The sequence below is a fragment of the Nycticebus coucang genome, chromosome 7 (assembly GCF_027406575.1).
Source record: "Nycticebus coucang isolate mNycCou1 chromosome 7, mNycCou1.pri, whole genome shotgun sequence".
NCBI classification, from domain to species: Eukaryota; Metazoa; Chordata; class Mammalia; order Primates; family Lorisidae; genus Nycticebus; species Nycticebus coucang.
In genome coordinates, this window is record NC_069786.1 from 125,204,450 (window position 1) to 125,229,329 (window position 24,880).

Sequence of the window (24,880 nt, forward strand, 5' to 3'; positions counted from 1 at the left end):
AGTTGTTAGCTTCTTCTGCATAAACTTGCAGCAGCCCTTCCTAAATTTGGTTGAATATTCTTTATACATTTAAATCTGCATCATCCTTCGAGTGTAAATTGATATATTTTTCTGTGCTGAACTTACAGCTGTGTGTTTATTGCTGGCCCATGGTCTGTCTAAATTCTTAGTTTTCAATGCTCAGATTAATCATTTTTACCTAATTTATACAGGCATACCTCAAAAATATAGTGGTTTCAGTTCCAGGCCAGTACAAGACAGCAAATGTCACAATAAAGAAAATCACACAAAATTTTTGGTTTCTCAATTTATAGAAAAGTTAAGTGTATGTTGTATTATAGTCTATTAAGTATTCAATAGCATTATGTCTAAAATAACATTGTATGCACCTTAATTAAAAAAATTCTTTATTATACATGGTGGAGCAAGATGGCAGCCGAGTAACAGCTTCCTTGCATCTGGGCACCGTGAGTCTGGGGATATAGGACTCCAGGCATCTCTGGCTGGTGGGATCTGCCTATCATCACCCCTGAGAGGATACAGGGAGTCAGCGAGAGACTTCTGGACCCCAAGAGGAGGACTAAAACAGTGGAAAACCGGCAAGTGGTCGCGTGTGTTCAATCCGCCTAAACCCGCCCGCAACTGTAAGTTCAGTAGCAGCGAGACTGCAAACCAGAAAGGCCTTACCTGTGAACTGTTTTGGTGTCTTTGGACTTGGCACTCAGCTGAACTGCCTTGGGGAGAGCCTGAGCGGGAGTGCGGAGAACTTTGGCCTTTGTCTAGGGCCCCAGTCTGAGCCACTGAGCCAGACGGAGCTAATAGAGTTTGGCTCTGGGTCACAGGCAGACATTGTGAGCGATCTGCCCTGGCAAGCTCCGCCCTCAGGGTCGCAGAGCTGGAATTGGGTGGGAGCTGGTAACCCAGCGACCAAGTAGCCTAAGGGCGGGGTCTGAGCCGCCTTGCAGCCCTAACCCTCGGGGGCAGAGGGAGACCAGTTTTGACACACAGGGTAAGTGGATAGCCACTTCAGCAGTGATTCCAGCAACAAGCACTTACCTGAGAAAGCTTCTGCTCAGTAAGTGAACAAGTTCAAAGTGCCTTTTAAGTGGGCTGAAGAGAGATTTAGGGTGTCTACCTGCTGGGGTTCGAGAAACTAGCAGCCTCCAGTCGTATCAGAACTGTGATTAACATCTCATACCCCAGAAGACCACGTGTTGCCCAGACAATATTCAATTCCATATACATACTGCTTTGTTTTTGGTTGCGTGTGTGTTTTTTTTTGTTTGTTTGTTTGGTTTTTTTTTTTTTTTGGTTTGGTTGTTTTTTTTTGTTTATTTTGACGTTCTAGATTGTTGTTTTGTTTTTTAAGTTCAACCTTTTCCATACAGATCCTTTTTCTTTCTCAATTTTTCTAATTATAATTTCCCATTGCTGCCTATTTCAATAATCAGAACTTCATTTTTGTTAGTGTTTCTACCACTATTATTTGGTTTTTCCAGCCAATTTTATCCCGTAAGGTTTTCTGTTTGCTTGTTTTGGTTTGATCTATAGCATTTTTGTCTTTCCTCTCTACTTGGTGGAGGTGGGGTACTGTGTCTGATCAGGTTAGCAAAGAGCTGCTGACCTCAAGGGAACCACCCCATTTGGAACCCCCAGAAGGTGTTTTTTTTTTTTTAAGGTTGTATCAAAGTACCCTACTGTACACCTATATTGCTCTGTCTCCCTCTTTCTGTGCCTCTCTTCTTTTTGTCAATATTCCTTTCACCCAACCACTCTCCTTTCTCTATTTTTCTTTTTTTTCATTTTTTTTTTTTTTCTTATCACTCGGTCCTCATTTCTTTCATCGCTTTTTTGCTCTTAAACCTTCTCACCCTTCTGGTCCTGTAACCCTTAGTCCACAGGCACAAGAACTTAAAGAGCAAGAGGAATTGAAAGGATAATTAGGGCAAGTAAACAGATAAAAGAAATCACCCATGAGGAAGAATCAGCAGAAAACTCCAGGCAACATGAAGAACCAGTCCAGAACTACCCCGCCAAGGGACCATGAGGTAGCTACTGCAGAGGATTCCACCTATACAGAAATGTTAGGAATGACAGAAAGGGAATTTAGAATACACATGTTGAAAACAATGAAGGAAATGATGGAAACAATGAAGGAAACTGTTAATAAAGTGGAAAATAACCAAAAGGAAATTCAAAAACAGAATCAAATAAGAGATGAACGATATGAAGAATATAAAAAGGATATAGCAGAGCTGAAGGAAATGAAACAGTCAATCAGGGAACTTAAAGATGCAATGGAAAGTATCAGCAACAGGTTAGACCATGCAGAAGAAAGAATTTCAGAGGTAGAAGACAAAGTTTTTGAGATAACTCAGATAGTAAAAGAGGCAGAAAAGAAGAGAGAGAAAGCAGAACGTTCACTGTCAGAATTATGGGACTTTATGAAGCGTTCCAACATACGAGTTATAGGAATTCCAGAAGGGGAAGAAGAATGCCCCAGAGGAATGGAAGCCATACTAGAGAATATTATAAAAGAAAATTTCCCAAATATCACCAAAGATTCTGACACACTGCTTTCAGAGGGATATCGGACCCCAGGTCGCCTCAACTCTAACCGAGCTTCTCCAAGACACATTGTGATGAACCTGTCCAAAGTCAAGACCAAAGAAAAGATTCTGCAGGCTGCCAGGAGTAAGCGCCAGTTGACCTACAGGGGCAAATCCATCAGATTGACCGCAGACTTCTCTAATGAAACTTTCCAAGCAAGAAGACAATGGTCATCTACCTTTAATCTACTTAAACAGAACAATTTTCAGCCCAGAATTCTGTACCCTGCTAAGCTAAGCTTCAAAATTGACGGAGAAATCAAATCATTTACGGATATACAAACATTGAGGAAATTCGCCACAACAAGACCAGCTCTACAGGAAATACTTCAACCTGTTCTGCACACTGACCACCACAATGGATCAGCAGCAAAGTAAGAACTCAGAAATTAAAGGACAGAACCTAACCTCCACACTGATGCAAAAGATAAAACTAAGCAATGGACTCTCACAAAATAAGACGAATAGAATACTACCACACTTGTCAATTATCTCAATAAATGTTAATGGCTTGAATTCCCCACTGAAGAGACATAGATTGGTTGACTGGATTAAAAAACACAAGCCATCCATTTGCTGTCTGCAAGAAACACACCTGGCTTCAAAAGACAAATTAAAGCTCCGAGTCAAGGGTTGGAAGACAATTTTTCAGGCAAATGGAATTCAGAAGAAAAGAGGAGTTGCAATCTTATTTTCAGACACATGTGGATTTAAAGCAACTAAAGTCAAAAAAGACAAAGATGGTCACTTTATATTGGTCAAGGGAAAAATACAACAAGAAGACATTTCAATTCTAAATATTTATGCACCCAATTTAAATGCTCCCAGATTCTTGAAGCAGACCTTACTCAGTCTGAGCAATATGATATCTGATAATACCATCATAACAGGGGACTTTAACACTCCTCTTACAGAGCTGGACAGATCCTCTAAACAGAAATTAAACAAGGATATAAGAGACTTAAATGAGACTCTAGAACAACTGTGCTTGATAGACGCATATAGAACACTCCACCCCAAAGATAAAGAATATACATTCTTCTCATCACCCCATGGAACATTCTCCAAAATTGATCATATCCTGGGACACAAAACAAATATCAATAGAATCAAAAGAATTGAAATTTTACCTTGTATCTTCTCAGACCATAAGGCACTAAAGGTGGAACTCAACTCTAACAAAAATGCTCGACCCCACCCAAAGGCATGGAAACTAAACAATCTTCTGTTGAATAACAGATGGGTGCAGGAAGAAATAAAACAGGAAATCATTAACTTCCTTGAGCATAACAACAATGAAGACACAAGCTACCAAAACCTGTGGGATACTGCAAAAGCAGTTTTGAGAGGAAAATTCATCGCTTTAGATGCCTACATTCGAAAAACTGAAAGAGAGCACATCAACAATCTCACAAGAGATCTTATGGAATTGGAAAAAGAAGAACAATCTAAGCCTAAACTCAGTAGAAGAAAAGAAATATCCAAAATCAAATCAGAGATCAATGAAATTGAAAACAAAAGAATCATTCAGAAAATTAATGAAACAAGGAGTTGGTTTTTTGAAAAAATAAATAAAATAGATAAACCATTGGCCAGACTAACGAGGAATAGAAAAGTAAAATCTCTAGTAACCTCAATCAGAAATGATAAAGGGGAAATAACAACTGATCCCACAGAGATACAAGAGATCATCTCTGAATACTACCAGAAACTCTATGCCCAGAAATTTGACAATGTGAAAGAAATGGATCAATATTTGGAATCACACCCTCTCCCTAGACTCAGCCAGGAAGAAATAGAGCTCCTGAACAGACCAATTTCAAGCACTGAGATCAAAGAAACAATAAAAAAGCTTCCAACCAAAAAATGCCCTGGTCCAGATGGCTTCACTCCAGAATTCTACCAAACCTTCAAGGAAGAGCTTATTCCTGTACTGCAGAAATTATTCCAGAAAATTGAGGAAGAAGGAATCTTCCCCAACACATTCTATGAAGCAAACATCACCCTGATACCAAAACCAGGAAAAGACCCAAACAAAAAGGAGAATTTCAGACCAATCTCACTCATGAACATAGACGCAAAAATTCTCAACAAAATCCTAGCCAATAGATTACAGCTTATCATCAAAAAAGTCATTCATCATGATCAAGTAGGCTTCATCCCAGGGATGCAAGGCTGGTTTAACATACGCAAGTCTATAAACGTTATCCACCATATTAACAGAGGCAAAAATAAAGATCACATGATCCTCTCAATAGATGCAGAAAAAGCATTTGATAAAATCCAGCATCCTTTTCTAATTAGAACTCTGAAGAGTATAGGCATAGGTGGCACATTTCTAAAACTGATTGAAGCTATCTATGACAAACCCACAGCCAATATTTTACTGAATGGAGTAAAACTGAAAGCTTTTCCTCTTAGAACTGGAACCAGACAAGGTTGTCCTCTGTCACCTTTACTATTCAACATAGTGCTGGAAGTTCTAGCCAATACAATTAGGCAAGACAAGGAAATAAAGGGAATCCAAATGGGAGCAGAGGAGGTCAAACTCTCCCTCTTTGCTGACGACATGATCTTATACTTAGAGAACCCCAAAGACTCAACCACAAGACTCCTAGAAGTCATCAAAAAATACAGTAATGTTTCAGGATATAAAATCAATGTCCACAAGTCAGTAGCCTTTGTGTACACCAATAACAGTCAAGATGAGAAGCTAATTAAGGACACAACTCCCTTCACCATAGTCTCATAGAAAATCAAATACCTAGGAATATACCTAACGAAGGAGGTGAAGGACCTGTATAAAGAAAACTATGAAATCCTCAGAAAGGAAATAGCAGAGGATATTAACAAATGGAAGAACATACCATGCTCATGGATGGGAAGAATCAACATTGTTAAAATGTCCATACTTCCCAAAGCAATCTACCTATTCAATGCCATTCCTATCAAAATACCAACATCATACTTTCAAGATTTGGAAAAAATGATTCTGCGTTTTGTATGGAACTGGAAAAAACCCCGTATAGTTAAGGCAGTTCTCTGTAATAAAAATAAAGCTGGGGGCATCAGCATACCAGATTTTAGTCTGTACTACAAAGCCATAGTGCTCAAGACAGCATGGTACTGGCACAAAAACAGAGACATAGACACTTGGAATCGAATGGAAAACCAAGAAATGAAACTAACATCTTACAACCACCTAATCTTTGATAAACCAAACAAGAACATACCTTGGGGGAAAGACTCCCTATTCAATAAATGGTGTTGGGAGAACTGGATGTCTACATGTAAAAGACTGAAACTGGACCCACACCTTTCCCCACTCACAAAAATTGATTCAAGATGGATAAAGGACTTAAACTTAAGGCATGAAACAATAAAAACCCTCCAAGAAAGCATAGGAAAAACACTGGAAGATATTGGCCTGGGGAAAGACTTCATGAAGAAGACTGCCATGGCAATTGCAACAACAACAAAAATAAACAAATGGGACTTCATTAAACTGAAAAGCTTCTGTACAGCTAAGGAGACAATAACCAAAGCAAAGAGACAACCCACACAATGGGAAAGGATATTTGCATATTTTCAATCAGACAAAAGCTTGATAACTAGGATCTATAGAGAACTCAAATTAATCCACATGAAAAAAGCCAACAATCCCTTATATCAATGGGCAAGAGACATGAATAGAACTTTCTCTAAAGACGACAGACGAATGGCTAACAAACACATGAAAAAATGTTCATCATCTCTATATATTAGAGAAATGCAAATCAAAACAACCCTGAGATATCATCTAACCCCAGTGAGAATGGCCCACATCACAAAATCTCAAAACTGCAGATGCTGGCGTGGATGTGGAGAGAAGGGAACACTTTTACACTGCTGGTGGGACTGCAAACTAGTACAACCTTTCTGGAAGGAAGTATGGAGAATCCTCAAAGCACTCAAGCTAGACCTCCCATTTGATCCTGCAATCCCATTACTGGGCATCTACCCAGAAGGAAAGAAATCCTTTTATCATAAGGACACTTGTACTAGACTGTTTATTGCAGCTCAATTTACAATCGCCAAAATGTGGAAACAGCCTAAATGCCCACCAACCCAGGAATGGATTAACAAGCTGTGGTATATGTATACCATGGAATACTATTCAGCCATTAAAAAAAATGGAGACTTTACATCCTTCGTATTAACCTGGATGGACGTGGAAGGTATTATTCTTAGTAAAGCATCACAAGAATGGAGAAGCATGAATCCTATGTACTCAATTTTGATATGAGGACAATTAATGACAATTATGGTTATGGGGGGGGAAACAGAAAGAGGGAAGGAGGGAGGTGGGTGGGGCCTTGGTGTGTGTCACACTTTATGGGGGCAAGACATGATTGCAAGAGGGACTTTACCTAACAATTGCAATCAGTGTAACCTGGCTTATTGTACCCTCAATGAATCCCCAACAATAAAAAAAAAAAAAAAAGGAAAAAAAAAAAATTCTTTATTGCTAAAAAATGTTAATAATCACCCCAGCCTTCCTGAAGTCCTAATCTTTTGCTTGGATTTTCATGGCTGCTGACTGATGAGGGTGGTGGTTGCTGAAAACTGGGGTAGCTGTAGTAATTTCTTAAAATAAAACATCAAAGGCCAGACATGATGGGTCATGCCTGTATTCAAAGCACTCTGGGAGGTTTAGGCAGGTGTATTGCTTGAGCTCAGGAATTAGAGACCAGCCTGAGCCAGAGTGAGACTCCATCTCTAAAATAGCCGGGCGTTGTAGCAGGTGCCTATAGTTCCAGCTACTGGGGAGGCTGAGGCAAGAGAATTACTTGAGCCCAAGGGTTTGATGTTGCTGTGAGCTTTGATGACACAACACTCTATGGAGGGTGACAAAATGAGACTCTGTCTAAAAAATGAGTGAATGAATAAAGAAAGGAAGAAAGAAAACAAAAATGTTTGCCACATTGACTCTTCTTTATATGAAAAACTGTAGCATGTGAATTGCTGGATAGCCTCTTACTTACAGCAGAACTTCTACCAAAATTGGACTCAATCTTCTCAGACTCTTCCACTGCTATATAGCATATCAACTAAGCCTATATAGTATCCTAATTTTTTTGTTGTCTTTTCAACAATATTGACAACATTTTCACCAGGAGTAGATTCCATCTAAAGAAACCACTTTCTTTGTACATCCATCAGCAGTGAGTCCCCATTCATTTACGTTTTATTATGAGATCACAGCAACTCTGTTGCATGTTCAGGCTTTATTGCTAATTCTAGCTCTCTTGCTATTTCCAACACATCGGTTACTTCCTCCACTGAAGCCTTGAACCCCTCAAAGTCACCCATGAGGTTGGAACCAACTTCTTCCACATTTCTGTTAACGTTGGTGTTAACCACATCATATGAATCATGAATGCTCTTTATGGCATCTACAATGGTGAATCCTTTCCAGAAGTTTTCCAGTTCACTTTGCCCATACCCATCAGAGAATTACTATTTATGGCAACTGTAGTCTTACAAAACGTATTTATTATATGATAAGACTTGAAAGTTGAAATTACTCCTTAATCCCTGGGCTGCTTACTAGATGTTGCACTAGCGGACATGAAAATACCTCCCAGCACATCGCCATCAGAGGTCTTAAGTAACCTGACACACTGTCAGGGCTCAATGATATTTTGAAAGGAATCTATTTTGCTGAGTGTCGCTCTCAAGAGTGGGATTAAAATACTCAGTAAACCATGCTGTAAGCAGATATGCTGTAAACCAGGCCTTGTCCCATTTATAGAGCATAAGAAGAATAAATTTAATAAAATTCTTAAGGGCCCTAGGATTTTTCTTTGAGAGGTAAATGAGCCTTTCCACTGGAAGTCAGCAGCTGAATTAGCCCCTAACAAGAGAGTCAGCCTGTCCTTGGAAGCTTTGAAGTTAGGCATTTATTTCTTCTCTCTAGCTATAAAAATTCTAGATGGAATCTCCTTCCAACAGAAGTCTGTTTTATCTGTATTAAAAATCTGTTATTTAGTGTAGCCATTTTCATCAATGACCTTAGCTAGATCCTTCTGGATAACTTGCTGTATCACCTTGTTATAGAGACAGCCTCTTTCTACAACCTTGTGAATCAACATCTGCTGGCTTTAAACTTTTCTTCTGCAGCTTCCTCACCTCCCTCAGCCTTCTCAGAATGGAAAGGGCTAGGGCCTTTCTTTGCATGAGCTTTTGCCTTAAGGAAATGGGGTCACTGGTTTGATTTAGCTAGACCAGTGAAACTTTCTCCACATCACCAATAAGACTGTCTCACTTTCTTATCACGTATTTGTTGCTTGGAGTAGCACTTTTAATTTCTTCACATTCACAACTTAACGAGCTGTTTAGTGGGAAAGGCCTAGACTTTGGTCTGTGTTGGTTTTTGTTGTATGTTCCTCACTAAGCTTAATCATTTCTAGCTTTGGATTAAAAGCGAGAGACGTATGATTTTTCCTTGTATTTGAACACTTAGAGATCTTTGTAGGGTTATGAACTGGCCTAATCTCAGTGTTGTTGGTTTCATAACATAGAGAAGCTCCCCCACAGGGAGAGAGATGGGGAACTAGCCAGTATGTGGGGCAGGGAGAAAACACAGGGCGTGGATGAAGTTTACCATCTTACATGGGCACGTTTGTGACGTCCCCAAATACTGACAATAGTAACATCACAGTTCACTGATCACAGAGTAAGATAATAAATAGTATAATAATAGTGAAACATTTGAAATATGGAGAGAATGACTAACATGTAACACAGAGACGCTAAATAAGCACATTCTGTTGGAAAAAATGGCACCAGGAGATGTGCTCAACTCAGGGTTGCCCCAAACTTTCACCTGTAACCAGCACAATATCGTGAAGTGCAGCGACACAGGTGTATCTGGGGTGACAATACATGATATTTTAACTTGTGATCACCATTGGACTTTTCATAAAGGAAACCACTATTATTTCCCAAAACATACTGCACACGGGGAGATGTCACTGACAGTCTTTGCATCTCTCCCCAAAGATCTAATAGAGTTCTGAATGTGTGTAGGTTGAACTCTATGAAATTTCTTTATTTGATCATTTTTGATCATTAACAAAGATAATTCCATATGGTGAGACTTAGTAATACTTGTTCTAGAAATTGTAGAATGAATGGGACCATGTTTAAAATTTAGTGGTACACATATTTAAAACCTAGTCTTAGTGGTACACTATGTTTACTTATGTACACACACATACATGTATACATCTGTACACACACATACATGTATATATCTGTGCACACACATACATGTATACATCTGTGCACACACATACATGTATATATCTGTGCACACACATACATGTATATATCTGTGCACAAATATATATGTACATATATGTATGTATGTGCTGATGGAGTTATGCAGAATTAAGGTTATTTAGAAAAAGAGTTTCAGTTTCAAGTTCTTGAGTGGACATCCAGCACTAAACAGCTCTGTTAATTTAGTGGCTTCCAGATATAATATTTTCAAAAAGAAATAAATATAACTGCCCTTTTCTTTCAGGGAAATAACTGCAGCTAAAAGATCAAAAGATCATAAATTCCTTTTTTTTTCTTTCACAGTTTTTGGCCGGAGCTGGGTTTGAACTCGCCACCTCTGGCATATGGGGCTGGCGCCCTACTCCTTTGAGCCACAGGCACCGCCCTAAACGATAATCTATTTTCTCTCTACCTGCTTACCATTCACCAGGTACTATACATTCACGTGTAATAATTCATTGAATCCTGCTTTCATCCTGTAAAATATTATTATCTTCATTTTTCACATGAGGAAATTGAGGCCTGAAGAAGTGAAGTCGTTTATTGACGATTACATAACAAGCAATGGTGGGACTGGTATCAGGTTCAGGCAGTCTGGCTTCAAGTCCTGCTTTTATTTTATTTTATTTTTATTTATTTATCTTTTTTGACACAGGGTCTTATTATGTCACCCTTGGAAGAGTGCCGGGGCATCACAGCTCACAGCAACCTCAAACTCTTGGGCTCAAGTGATTCTTTTGCCTCAGGCTCCCACGTAGCTGGGACAATAGGCCTTTGCCACAATGCCCGGCTATTTTTTGGTGCAGTCTGTCATGGTTGTTTAGCTGGCTCAGGCTGGGTTTGAACCCACCAGCCTTGGTGCATATGGCCAGCACTGTAACCACTGTGTTACAGATGCCAAGCTACAAATCCTGTTTTTAAATGCCACAAAATTCTAATCAATAAAATTTAAATATTTTTAAAATTAAACTAGGCTCAGCACCTGTGGCTTAAGTGGCTAAGGTGCCAGCCACATACACCTTAGCTGGCAGGTTTGCCTCCAGCCTGGATCCACCAAACAACAATGATGGCTGCAACGGAAAGATAGCTGGGCGTTGTGGCGGGCGCCTGTAGTCCCAGCTACTTGGGAGGCGGAGGCAGGAGAATCGCTTGAGCCCAGGAGTTGGAGGTTGCCGTGGGCTGTGATGCCACGGCACTCTACTGAAGGCAACAGCTTGAGGCTCTGTCTCAAAAAAAAAAAAAAAATTAAAATAAACTAGAAAGCATTTTTTCTTGAGAAGGGTACAGCATCTGGTAATAATTGGGAGTTATATAAAGTTGAACAGAATATATGTAAAGCTTAGTGACCTGCAGTTTTAGCTGTTTTATAAGGAACTCAAAATAATTCTGAATTATAGTTCTGCAGTTTCCTGCATTCAAAACCGGAATTTAGGGTGGCACCTGTGGTTCAGTGGGTAGGGCACCAGCCCCATATACTGAAGGTGGCAGGTTCGAACCCATCCTGGCCAAACTGCAACAACAACAACAAAACAAACAAACAATAAACCCCCTGCAATTTATAGCACCGACGTCTCTGTATGAATTTTATGAAAGGTAAAAGAATGATAGCTCATATAACACATGCTAAGAGCCCTTATTAATAATGTTTGTTAATGTCTTTAATGCTCAAAAACTAGAAAGTTACACAAGAGTTACATAAGCAGAGAGTACATGGGCTGCTTAACTGAGTAGAGTAATCAACAAATTGATGTACATCTTAAGTTTATATGCATGTATATAATGAATATTACATGATACACATAGCACGTACACATATACAATATGCTTGGTAATAGAATTTGTCTTAATTGACATCTCTGAAATACAGAGTTTTTTAGTAAATGAAAAATAATGTTATTTATTCTAAGTTTGGATAAGAAGAAACACCTTCTCCTCTAGAATTTGGCATCAGACAGAGACAGAGGCCCAGGTGAGGATTCAGGGTTCTGGGTATTTTGCTTTATGTTTCTGGGCTTTGGTTAGACTGGCAGGGAAAATGAAGTCATCAAATTAGATTTTATGTTGTTCAAATGACAACTTTTTGCAAGTATCTTGAAGATTATTTATCCTCTCTCAAGTCTAAATTTTAGAAAACAAAATTTTCTTTCTCCTAATAAAATAATCCACGCATACCCTTTGGTTTAGGAAAATATCAGAAACAGAACAGCAATAAAGTATTCTTAGGTACAGATTTAGGAGCTTAAACGCATTAATTTGAATCATTCAAAACCTGTAAAGAAACTCTGGACAGGAGGTCCTAGCTGTTATCTATGGCTAGATTTGGAAGGACGGGCTGAGGCTGAGGTGATAGTGACGGAGGTTTACAGCTTTCAAGTCCTGCCTTTCTGAAACACTTTAGTTTTCCCATCATTCCCATTCTTAGGCTCAGCAGGGTTTATGGGGGATGGCAACACGTGAAACACTTTGTTGTTTTGGTTGCTGCTTCCACTTTAGATAAGATCCTCCAAAGGTCAAACTAGACTAGCGCTCAAGTTCAGACAGAGGGATAAAAAGTGTAAAGCAACGTTACCTTCTTACACGCGGTGATAGAGCCACCCAGGCTGCTTCCCGAGCTGCCGTGGCCTTTGCCCTGCTGAGGATCTGAAACTTCATGCATCAGTGGCGACTCCAAGGTGCTGTTTGTGCCCAAAACACAAAAAAGAACACATTGCAGTGAGTCATCCCTTCACTTAGAAGTGAATGAATGAATCATGACACAGGTGATCAAAAATGACCTTTCCAGACTGCATTAAACACTGTACATCCCGCTGCAGAAATTGGCATTTCTTTGGTGGAACCACTATAGAGGATCCCATTGTGAATTTAAAACTGCCACCCAATGTCCTCTACGATTCCTCGATGGACACAGTGTCATTTGTCTGACTTCCAACTGTGCTGTATCTTCCCGTAAGCCATTTCAGCCCTCTAATAAAGGCTTCTCCATTGCCATGCTATTGATGGAACCATAAAAAGGAGCACTTGAGAGAACGCGTGTCAACCCTTTCCATCTCTGTGGCTGGAGACAATCCCTTAAGTTCTCTGTTACCGAAGTTCTAGACTTATACCCCTCCTCCTGTCTCTGTCAAATCTTGGTGGACTTTGCTGTGTAGAGGGCTCCATAAATATTTTTAAATTATTTCTACATCTTCAAGAAGTGGTAAAACTAAAATTATTAACATACCTGCTTCTTATGATATGATTGGAAATTTAAAATGGAGCCACCTTTAAATACAGAAAGACCTCCAAATCTTTTATGCATTTCTCAATATTTCTCTTTTGGAAATACAATAATTTGGAATTTAAAAATGTATTCATATATAAAGTCCACATGTTTTATTTTTGTTGCTGACCACAAAGAATATGTACAATTCATGAACGTACTTTTTTGGAGTATGAGCTAATAGTTCTGCATATAATTTTCAATGCAAGACGCCAATTTCTTTTCTAGCCAACATATAGCTCTCATGTTTCAAGCTCTAAACTGGTTAATTTTTATCACAATTAGCCGTAAGTTCAATAGTGCATTAGAGTAGTTTGTTAGCATTTCAATTGTTAATTATTATAGGTGACATTTTAGAAAATGACTACTGATGGAGGTATGTAACAAACATAGATTCGGGCAAAATTTGCACAGAATAATTTATGTAAAATCTGTTCTGTTTTAAATTTTCATAAATTATTTTCTGAGTACGTGTTACCTGGAGGACTAGAATGAACCTAATGTAAATGAAAGGATAACACTCATGCTATCTTTAATTAACTGAGAAAGGGAGGGAAAGAATAAAGGAAAGAGAGGAAGGAAGAAGGGCAGGAGAGAGAGAGAAGAAGGAAGCAAGAAATTTAGGGAAGGAAATCAACTCTATTTCCTGGCTACCAGTCCCCGCCTGCTATGCCACCTGGCCTTTCTGAGTCTCAGTCTCTGCATTTATAAATGAGTGCTTGGAATAAAGTCTGTGGTTCCCTCATAGCTCTGGAAGTCGCTTGCAAAATATCAGCGAGGGCTTGAGTTTCCAGTCCCTACTTTCACAGGATTCCGATCCTGTAGAGTCTGTCACCTTTTAAGCTGCCATTTACCTCAGACCCACCTTCAGACGTTCCTCTGAGTGCCCTCTTGGCCACAGGACAATTTAATTTTTACCCAAAGGCCAAAGAGCTACTATTGTTAGGTCCCAAATACTTTATATGTGCAAGATAAGACCACAGGCCAAGCTGACCTTCATCTATAGTAACCTGGACTCTGTGCACTACAGTACTTTTTACATATCCCCACATTTAAAATCAGTTCAACTTATCAAGTACAAGGAAGACATAACACTGCTATTTTATAATGAAAGTCCTTCAGCCTCTAAGGTTACTGTCATAGCCGAGTTGGAAATGGAGGTTTAAAGAATTTGAAGGTTTTATTGCTTCCCACTTGTTCTAATGCTGAGCCTGTATAGATTATTAAATAAATTTAACCCTGTATAGATACACATGTATATTTGCTTATTGTTGTGAAATTAAAATGGGGAATTAGAGTCACATAGTCAGAAAAAGATCAATGTATTATTTAACAAGCGTGATACAACTCCACTGTACCAATGCCACTTTTAAATCTTGTGACATGGGTATGAATTTTCTGTAGGTGACTTTATAACATGGCTCAATCTGTTCCCATGCCTTTGGGATGGGGCTGGGATTTTTAGAGGATTTGCAAAGATGCTGTGTGTGGTCTCTGAGAAGCAGAATATTTGCTACTATGGGATGAGGGAGAAATGAAACTCATGCATTTATTAAAATGAGCTCAAATTGACATCAAAAGAGCCTTGGTCTGCTGAACTCAGTTGAGACACAGCACAGATTTATAACTTGCTCCTAATGGGTAAGGCTGTTGAGTTCTTCCCTGGGACATTTCCCCTTGATTTTGACAAGTGTTGACAATATTTATGAAGCACATCCTGTCAGACTGGTTTCATGCTGAAACTGTTAAATTGTTTCGATGAGCACTTAGATTAAAGTGAATTTGAAGTTGTGGCTTTAAACTAGCCTTCTGTAAGATAAAGCAGCCTTCTTGGTGGAAAAATGTTTAGATAGAAATAAATGCAATGCTGAGTTGACACTGGGCTGCTGTCATCCATGATCCATGCAGCGTGAATAACTAGGTCACCATCAAGAGGGAAAATGGCCTAGGGGCTATTCAGTTATTTCCCCAGAGAGAGAAGTGTCCAATTATTGGAAACTGAGTTGTCTATATATTGGTACTCAAAGTTTGGTCCATGAACGAGCAGTATTGGTATCACGTGGGGTGCGGGGGTGTTGGACACTCACAACTCTGGTCCCCCCCTGTAACTACTGAATCAGAATCTGCGTCTCACTATTAAACACAAGTTATTTGTGTGCACATTGAAGTTGGAGAAGCACTTATCCAACCTACTATATTGAATATACCTTCTCATTTGCCCTCTGCACATGATATTACTTCTTTGGGGATTATTCTTCCTTGTTCCTCTCCTCCCTTCTTGATAATTTCTACTCCACTTTTTGGGTCTCAGTTTCTATATAACCTCTGGCACCTCCCTCCCCCATCCCCTGCCAAGGAGGTCACTCTCCTCTCTGACACAGCCCCAATGCTGTGTGCCTGTGTGCACGTGCACACACACTCACACGCACACACACACTCTCTTACACTCCCACCTCTCTCCCACTACCATATTCCTAGCCTCACCCCAAGCCAGCAAGCGAGAGAGAAGCCCTCCTTCTGTGTTCCAACAGCATCCTGAGCTGTATCCTGTTATAGCACTTGGTGAAAAGCACTTGTCTCCCCTGTAAGTTGTAAGTTCTGAAAGAGCAGGACCCACAGAGGACCTAGGATGGTGGTAGGCAGTGATAGGATCTCAACAAACATTTACTGAGGTGGTTCATTCTTATCTTTCTGAGCGTCCTGGTTAACCTCCAGTGATTAGGCACAAATAAGCCTTTGAATTTTATTCTAATCTTTCTGTAGTGGTGACAGATGGTAGGATAAACCACATCTGAGAAGATAATTTAAAGAATTTCCCAGGATAGTTGTAATGAAAGGAGGTCCTGCTGTGATAGTGGATAGGATGTTGAATAAACAGAGTATAAGGTTAAATATTTTTAACTGATTCTAAAGGATCAGATTTGCTCTTATCTTCTCTCTACTTAAAGAGTGCTGTTGGTAAAATGTAGCAATTATCTCTCATTTGATTGCCACAATCCTATTAAAAACATCTACTCTTGAGCTTTATACTAAATCCTTTAATCTCAATACTGGAAAAAAAACCTTAGATTTAACGGAAGAAATCTTAAGCAAGGAATTGAGATGCTCTCATTTAAAATCAATTTAATTATAAACTTTAACCAAGGGTCATAATTAGGTAGACAGTTTTAAAATACACCATTACACAGTTCAAAACCGAAGTTTGCCCAGTGAATGTCCTTATTTTGCCCTCATCCAAAGGGATTTATTTACCTGTTCCTGCGTTTAGATCATTCATTGAAAAACCAATTCGTTCTAAAAATCACGGGACGTGCTAGTGTGTGCTACCATCATCTTCTGATCCATCTGTTGATAAAGACCCTTTCTTTGATTAAACTTTAATCAGGCTCCTCTGACCTGTTTCCCCAACCAAGCCTGGACTTTGGTCTGCTGAACTCAGTTTTAGAAAAGAATCCTCCGAAGTCAGTTTGGGAAAGAATCTTCCTACCTTAACATGTGATCAGCTCCCCCCCCTTGTGATATTTTAGTCCGTAGTCTATCTTTAGCAAGAATACTGTTAGGCTAATTTCATAAAGATCCCCCTACTCTTAATATCTTCTTTTAATAATTTTCCATCCGCTGACTTCACGTCGCCTATTGGTTATAAATCTTCACTTGTCCCTGTCATATTTGGAGTAGAGCTCAGACCTATGCTGACGTCTCTCTTCCCACTGCAGAAGTTTTCATAAAGTCTGTCTTATCATTTGTTTTATTTGTGCAAATTTATGGAATACATGAAATATCTTATTACATTTCTTGCCATTTTTAACAAGTATCCAGTGCAAATTTTTTCTCTTCCATATATACTTCTCTGGCTTCATCCCTTAGGTAAGAAGCTTATGTGTCTTTTTTTTTTTTTTTTTTTTTTTCAGTTTGAAGGTATCATGTCATCCTTGCAAATTTGATATGTCACCAACTCATCAATAGCTGAAAGACCTATAAAGTCCTCATTCATTCTCTAGACTTTTAGTAAATGTATTATAGAAAACAATTATCAAAACATTGAAAGTCCCCCATTTCCCCAAAAATAAGACATCCTCCAAAAATAAGACCTACTTATAGGAAAGATAAGACGTCCCCTGAAAATAAGACCGAGCGCATCTTTGGGAGCATACCTTAAAATAAGACACTGTCTTATTTTTGGGGAAACAGGGTATTTAGAAACAACCATTGTAGATCCTATTTCAATGCAAAGTATGGCTGAGTAATAATAGAGTGAATTCCAGACTTTTCCATCCCATAGACCAGTAAAATAAAAATAATAACAACAATAATAATAATGTTATAAGGTGACTAGCCTTTTACTTTCCCAAGTAAGGAGATTTCAAAAAATCCCTTAGTACCTTCACTTTGATTGCTATTCTTCCAAGAAAGAATATTAGGACAAAGTAACAAAAATGATGATTTTTTATCTAAGAATGAAGAATATTTCTTTTCCAAAAAAGATAGCTGACAAACTTTTACTATCATGTTTGCCTTCAGGTAAGTGGAAATCTGAGTTTGGGTACAATCTGCGTGAAGTATTGATTAATGTCAGTAAAAAGACTATGACAGGCCATTCATTATTAATTATAAAACAAGCTACTTACTCTTAGTACAAAGAATGGCCTCAAAATAGTTGTACCCAATTCAATCTTGACTAATAAAATATAAAGGAACAAAAACATGATTACAGTATTGTTACTTCGTTTGGGATATAATTTATAAATACCAACAGCTGCTAAATTCCTTATTTTCAGAACTAGTTGTGCCAAAATTTTGAAAACTGAAAAATTATACTGAATATTGTTCAATTAAAGGTTTTTTATTCAAGTAACTATAAATCTATCATTTATATCCTGTGAAACATGAAATCTCATCTTAAGCAGACACTATGGGAAATAAATGAATTACAATAGAAAATACAATTAAATAGTAAACCTTCTAATTGTAAGAAAAATTTTATACTTTCAAACAGAATATTATTGGTAATCGTTATACATACATAAAATAAAATAATATATATATATATATATATATTTTTTTTTTTGTGGTTTTTGGCTGGGCCTGGGTTTGAACCCGCCACCTCTGGCATATGGGACGGGCGCCCCACTCCTTGAGCCACAGGCACCCCCCAATAAAATAATATTTTTTGAACCCTCTTCTGTGTGTCAGATACTGAGCTTTGTAAATTCACGTATTATTTCTCAGTAATGAGATGATGGCAGGTCATGTCCTCACAGACTTAATCTCTACTATAGGGATTTATGAGCTTTGTAACTTAAAAAGCTGTTTCACCGTCTCAGGCTATACCAAAACCCCTCCTATAACCCCTTGTTCACAAAAAGGGTCCAGACCCAGTGGCTTAGCTTGGTTCTTCCTTCTTTTTAAAATGAAGACTATGGGGAAATGTTTTCAAAGCATGGCATACAAATGGTGCGTATAACAACATTATTTTAGTGTAAGGTAGCCAGTACGAATCACGGCCCCTACATGAATTTTGCACAAATGCCTCCATATTTATAGATGAATCCCACTGGATACTACAGATGTATTTATTCTTAAAAATTTTTATCTCTGAAAATGTTTTAGTTCTATATTTTTGAATATTCAAAACACATCATGCACGTCACGGCGTTCTGCTGCATCTAGACTTTAGCTAAGATGCATTCAGAACATGTGGTACAGAAACTCCTTCATCTCCCTCTACTTCTGCTCTTCCACCAAAGCACGCGGGCAGGAGCCTCGCTCTGTTATACAATTTTTGTATGTTATTTTCTAAACAAAATTTATCATAATTTAATGCATATTATTTAATACTTAGCCCCTCATGGTGTGCTTTATAGAATCATTTCATTGTACCCATTTTACAGAAGAGAAGTTGAGGATCAATGAAGTTAACATACAATTCAAAGTTATGTGGCTGCTAAATGATAGACCTGAGATTGGACCTGCTGCTCTTAACATGATACCATGTTATTTTTTACTATGACATTCCTTCTAATTATTTGCTTCTATAATCATGACATCGAAATAAGTTTAAATATAGCTAGGTCCCAGTACTTTGGCATTCAAAAAACTAAGTTCAAATTTCTATTCTACAACTTACTAAATGGATGGAATTGGACCTGTTATTCAAACCTCTCTAAGCCTTAGTTTCCTCATTCATAGAATTCAGATGATAACAGGAGCTGAAATGTGGTGGTTGCATGATATAGCACCTGGTACAAGTAAGCACTTAATATTAAACTGAGACGTGACACCTATGCATAGAAGCCTGTAAATCTCCTTGATGGGTATAAAGCACATCTACTGATTTTTGACTATGATTGTGATGCTATAAATAATAGAGTTTTCTAAATTATAGGAAACAAAGAATTCATTTGATTAGTCTCAGACTATACCATGATTTATCCTACATAGTTTCGTATGTATGAACATAGGAAAATATTGGTTAATGAAAGCAAATCTCTAAAGTTTATTAGTCCTCACTAATATGCCATGGGTGAAAATTTGAAATGGAAGTATTTCTAGAGAAAAGTAGTTGTGTTGCTAAAATTATACTTTAATTGGCAAATTTTAGTAAGATTGATATATATGTGTAGAATTATTTTTTCCTAAGGTATTTTGTATGTATGTACATATACGTTTACATAGGGAAAAATAATTCTATACATACACAAGTACATTATATTTTATATATAATATATATTATATATGTACATATATATATATATTTTTTTCCCCCCCTCTGTGCTTCTGTTTACCCTGTTAAGGACATGCTTGGTTAATCCTTTCTTGGAGAGATTCTGGGAAGAAGGCAACTGTGGAGATTCCACTCACAAAATGCAAACTTGGCATCATGGACTTGAATTAAGGAAATGTTACCAGAGGGAAGAAATGGGATGGGAGCCTGGCTTGAGCCATGCATGTTGATCATTTTTATTTAAAGACTGTTATAAGAAACTATAAAAAGATTATTATGTAAAACTTGTATAATAAAGAAAGGAGATAGTAAAAAAGGAGAGATAGGAAATGTAGGTGTGTCTGAAGAACGTGGAAGGGCCACCACATTCCAATGTGTCTAGTGATCATTGTGTAGAGTATAGATTTTGAGGAATCTTCATTGATAAGTAAGTGAAAGCACAAATTTTTTTGGCCTCTCAAATTAGGAAAACATGTATTATTCTGTTAATCAAAATAGTGTGTGTTATTTTAGATGCTGCTTTTGGGAGTATAAATTCACGTGCCTTTTCTGAAAAAGAACATCTGGCCAATCTTTCTTCACTACTCTTATCCACGCGTGCCTATTACCCACCAATGTCTTTTACTAATCATCTACTTTAGAGGACAGACACTAAAGAAAAGATTTATATACTGAGATATTCAAATTATCATTATCAATAGAATAAACTGAAAAATTGTAATATATTCACCAATCAGTATATGGTGGCATTAGTATGCAGACATGGAGATAATAGCCTCTCCTCAGAAATATCACAGGAAAACGCTCCAAGTTGAATGAACCCAGCTGAGTACAGCTGTTACAGTGGGTAATTCTTCACAGGTGCATCCTTTTGAAATATAAGACTGATCAGGTGATTTCTGTACTTAAAAATTTTCAGTAGTTCTGCAATTTTCTGCAAGCAAAACTATAAGTCCTTGCCATAGATAAGGACCTTCATGCACCAACTCCCTGCTGCCTGTGACCATGACTCTCGCATTTTCCCTTCCTCAAGTCACCTTAGCCACACAGGCTCCTTTGCTATGTATGGAATAGTCCGGGCTCAGTAGTGGTCTTAGGGCCTTCCTCTAGTAGTGGGGATCTGCACACCTCAGGTCTATTTCAAATACCTCCTTTTCAATAAGGCATCGCCCGACCACCCTACCTAGAATTGCCACCCAGACTTCCCTAGCTCTGGCTTCCTGCTCTCTCCTACCTTGGTCGATTTTTCTCAGTATCAGGATGATGTCTTAACATTCTGTACAATGTAGCTATTTCCTGTGTTTATTCTTTATTATGTGTCTCCCCTCCCTGACTGGCCCCTCCTCGTTGTAAACTTCATGAATGTAATTATCATTGTTGGTTTCTTATGACGTATTTCCAGCCCAAGAATAATGCCTGGCATATTATAAGGACTTCAGTTCAATTAACTTGAACTTAGTTTTTTTTTTTTGAATGCCAAAGCTCTGGGACCAGGCTATATTTAAATTCATTTAGATATCATGGTCATAGAAGAAAATAAATTAGAAAGAATGTTACAGGTCACAGTAGAAACTAACTTTTTTTTGTAGAATCAATGAGTTGATTAAAACATAAATATATACATGGTTTCATAAGTACAGAAACATACAACTGTTAATAGCAGTTATCTTTGGGTAATGGGGTTACTTGTGACATCTTCCTTCTTATTAAAACTGTCCTATTTTTCATACATTTAACATATATTATTTTGTGACCAGGAAAAGGCCTTTATTATAAAATGAGTGATACGAAGATCTTGGGAATTCTAATGCTTATGAACAAACTAGAAAATGCAAGATTCTATTTTACTTACAGTGCGAGAGAAATTCCTCAATTATTAAATATATTTTCCTTCTAAATCAAATGAAATTTTAGCATACAGGTTATTGCTTTAGTGATGAGTTCTCCTGGGTCCCACCAAAGATAAGGGATAGTCCAGCTGCCGCAGTAAAGGGGACTGATGTGATTGGTAAAAGCGCAAAACCAGCAGAGCGAGCAAACACTGCTTTAAACCAAAGGTAACTTCCTCTGGAAATAGAGTTAATGCTGCTTGAGAAGAGTGTGTCATCAAAAGTCTATAGCTTGCCTCCTTCATATCTCTGGGGGATGAAGTTGTCAAATTATTTCATAATTGTCTATGCTGAAAGCTGGTGAAATGAAATTCTCTTGGACAATTCTATGGAGCATTTCACTGACTCTGAATAAGGAAACTCTACTAGATCAACAGCCAAAGCTCTTAGAGGCTGCTGGATGGAGTTTCTGGCACAGTTTAAAACAACAACAACATCACACCATAAATATGGGTCCCCTTAAAAGGAGTATCTCTCAATATGTACAAGAATGGCCCATACCAATGGCTTCATTTTTCTTTAATTACCTTAATGGACTGGAAAATGTTATTGAGCTCTTGACTGGGTACATGGGAGTACGTTATATTTAAATACCCAAAGACTGTAGAGATTTTCAAGAAAAACTAAACATTCAGCATGTTGGAATGTGTTTTTAAAATATTCTTTAAAAAAGGCTTGGAAAGATAACCTTGCCCAGGTAATTTCTGCTCTGAGATATTTTTGCAAGCACACTAAGGTTTAATCTGTGGCTCTTCCAAATGTACCTGGAGTTTCTGTTACTACAATTAAAGATTATTTTCACATAGTTCAAGTAACTCAACTCCCTCATTATGAACACATATTCATTTTATAACTTGAAAAAGCATAGCTTGTTGAATGTCAAAAAGTTATAGATAAAAATAGAATAAACTCAAAATAGAGGTAGTTTTATATCAGAAACATTCAGCAATGAGAGTATAAACAGAACAATCTGGGAGCTATATTGGCCTGTGTAGTATTAAAATAGTTTAAATTAGTTGCCAACTCTTGAAAACTGGAAGAATGTATCAATAAAAAAAAAAGATTAAGTTTCTGTTTTTTCTAGAAAAATTGGTAAATCAGGTTACCCCAGGCAGTAACTGGTGAACTTGACATCCCTCTACAGCATCTCTCGGGGGTCTACTGCTCTCATTTTTATTATATAGATTGGCCTGGAGAATATTTGTCTACGTGACCCCCAGATAAGGGACATCACAGATGTTTTTGTCTCATATTTACTTATCTCATATTTGTTTTGTTTTGTTTAGCTTTTGTGTTTTGCATTAGCAAAGTTGTTTGTCTTTGTCTTTTAAAGACTTTATTTGGAGAAGTTTCAGGTTCACCTCAAATTAAAGAGGAAGGTGCAGATTTCCCATCTCCTTCCCCCCCCCACACACAGACTGCCCCTGACTAAACGGGTACATGTATCAAATGAATGAGCACGTCACAGTCACCCAAGGCCCATTGTTTACACCAGTGTTGGTTCTTGACGTTGTTCAATCTACGGGTTTGGAAAAATATAATGACCTATACCCACCACTACAGGGTCAGAGTATTTTCTCTGCATGCTCTGTCTCTTCAACCCTCCCTCCCTCACCTTAGATTCTCAGCATTATATACAAACTATACCATGAGCTAGCTTTGCTTCTATTTATTTTTATATTTTCATTACATTTTGAAATAGAGCCTTTTGAAACAAAGTTTTATCGGGGTTTAAAGAGGTTCAGAGGGTTTCTCTCTCTCTCTTTTTTTTGCTATCACAGCAGAAGACTTCATAATCTGTCCAGCAAGCTGACAAAAAACTGGATGTTTTGTTCCTCTTGGAAAGCATCTATCAAAATCTCAATTTAGTAAATATGTGCTGTATCTTTATTGTCCGTGTTAATGTGTATCCTTTAGGGGCACATTTGTACTTATCCTGAAGGAGGAGGGGTTTTAAAATTTATCTGGGGTTGAACTTTAAAATTGATTATTTAGTTCTTGATGCGAAAGAATATCTGATTCACTAGTAAACTCTACGAAATACTTAGTGCAATGCCTGCCAGTTATTTAGAGCTCCATAAATGTGGTAGGGTCAATAACGGCACCACAGGACCAATCTTGTGAGTTACCTTTAAGTAAGTCAGGTAATAACCAAGGTGGTCTTCTAAGTCTCAGTCCATGCCCTTTTCTGGCAGGGTCTAGAGTCCTGAGACACCAAAGGTAACAGACCTATCAGATCTAAAGAAATGATCTGTGAGTGGAAATTTTATAGGTTTTTGTTTTTAATCAAAACAAAATGGGTATGAATTATAACTGTAATATTTAAAACTAGCAGGATGAATAGAGCATTGCATAACAGCACCCACACATTCAACAGATATGCCACCTCAGAAGACTAGCAGTTAATAGAAATATGTCAAAAAGTTAAAATTCCTTATGTTGTGTGGTGCAGTGAAAATATAACACTGTGCTGGAAGTCAGAAACCAGAATTTGGGTCTTCACTCTGTCACCGTCAGTAGTTTGAACTTGCAAAAGTTATTTAATCTCTTTGAGCCTCAAATTCCTAATCTGTTAAATGGGACTAACAGTATTCAATTTATAAGATTTGTTGTTACCGAAGAGAGATAATCTTAATCAAGAATAATAAATTCACTTTATCCTTTTACACCTGTCACTTCAAATCTTCATACATCACAATATTCATAAGGATATTGAGCCTCAGAGATTTGGCATTTGCTCAGAGTTCCACAGTTAATCGAGAAGCTTAATACAGGTTCTAAAACTAGATGAACTTGGCCCCGGTCTGGGCTATGCTCTTTCCTGAATGCCCTTCTGTTTTAAGATGGTACAACTTGCTTTTGTCACATGCTAATTGTCTTAAGAACTATTTTTGTTTAGAGTGCTTCAGTTTTATTGGGACTCTGGGGCTCAGAAAAGAGCAATACAATCAACGGTTGAGGGTTACCACAAGGACCTGCCTCCTGGGTGCACCAGGCTGTTGAGAGAAGAGTATTTGAGTCATTGAGGGGTATCATCAAATACACCGCCAGGCTGAGGCTTCTATGAAAGTAG

General features: G+C 37.9%; 1 protein-coding gene across 3 annotated transcripts in view; it reads right to left on the reverse strand.

The window, feature by feature from the left end:
* SPHKAP (SPHK1 interactor, AKAP domain containing) overlaps positions 1-24,880 on the reverse strand; it is a 216,787-nt gene that overhangs the window by 163,183 nt on the left and 28,724 nt on the right. For all 3 annotated transcript variants that reach the window (XM_053597500.1, XM_053597501.1, XM_053597499.1), the window contains one exon: positions 12,505-12,610. In XM_053597500.1, the coding sequence (XP_053453475.1) occupies positions 12,505-12,610 (106 nt within the window). The remainder of the gene's footprint in view (positions 1-12,504; positions 12,611-24,880) is intronic.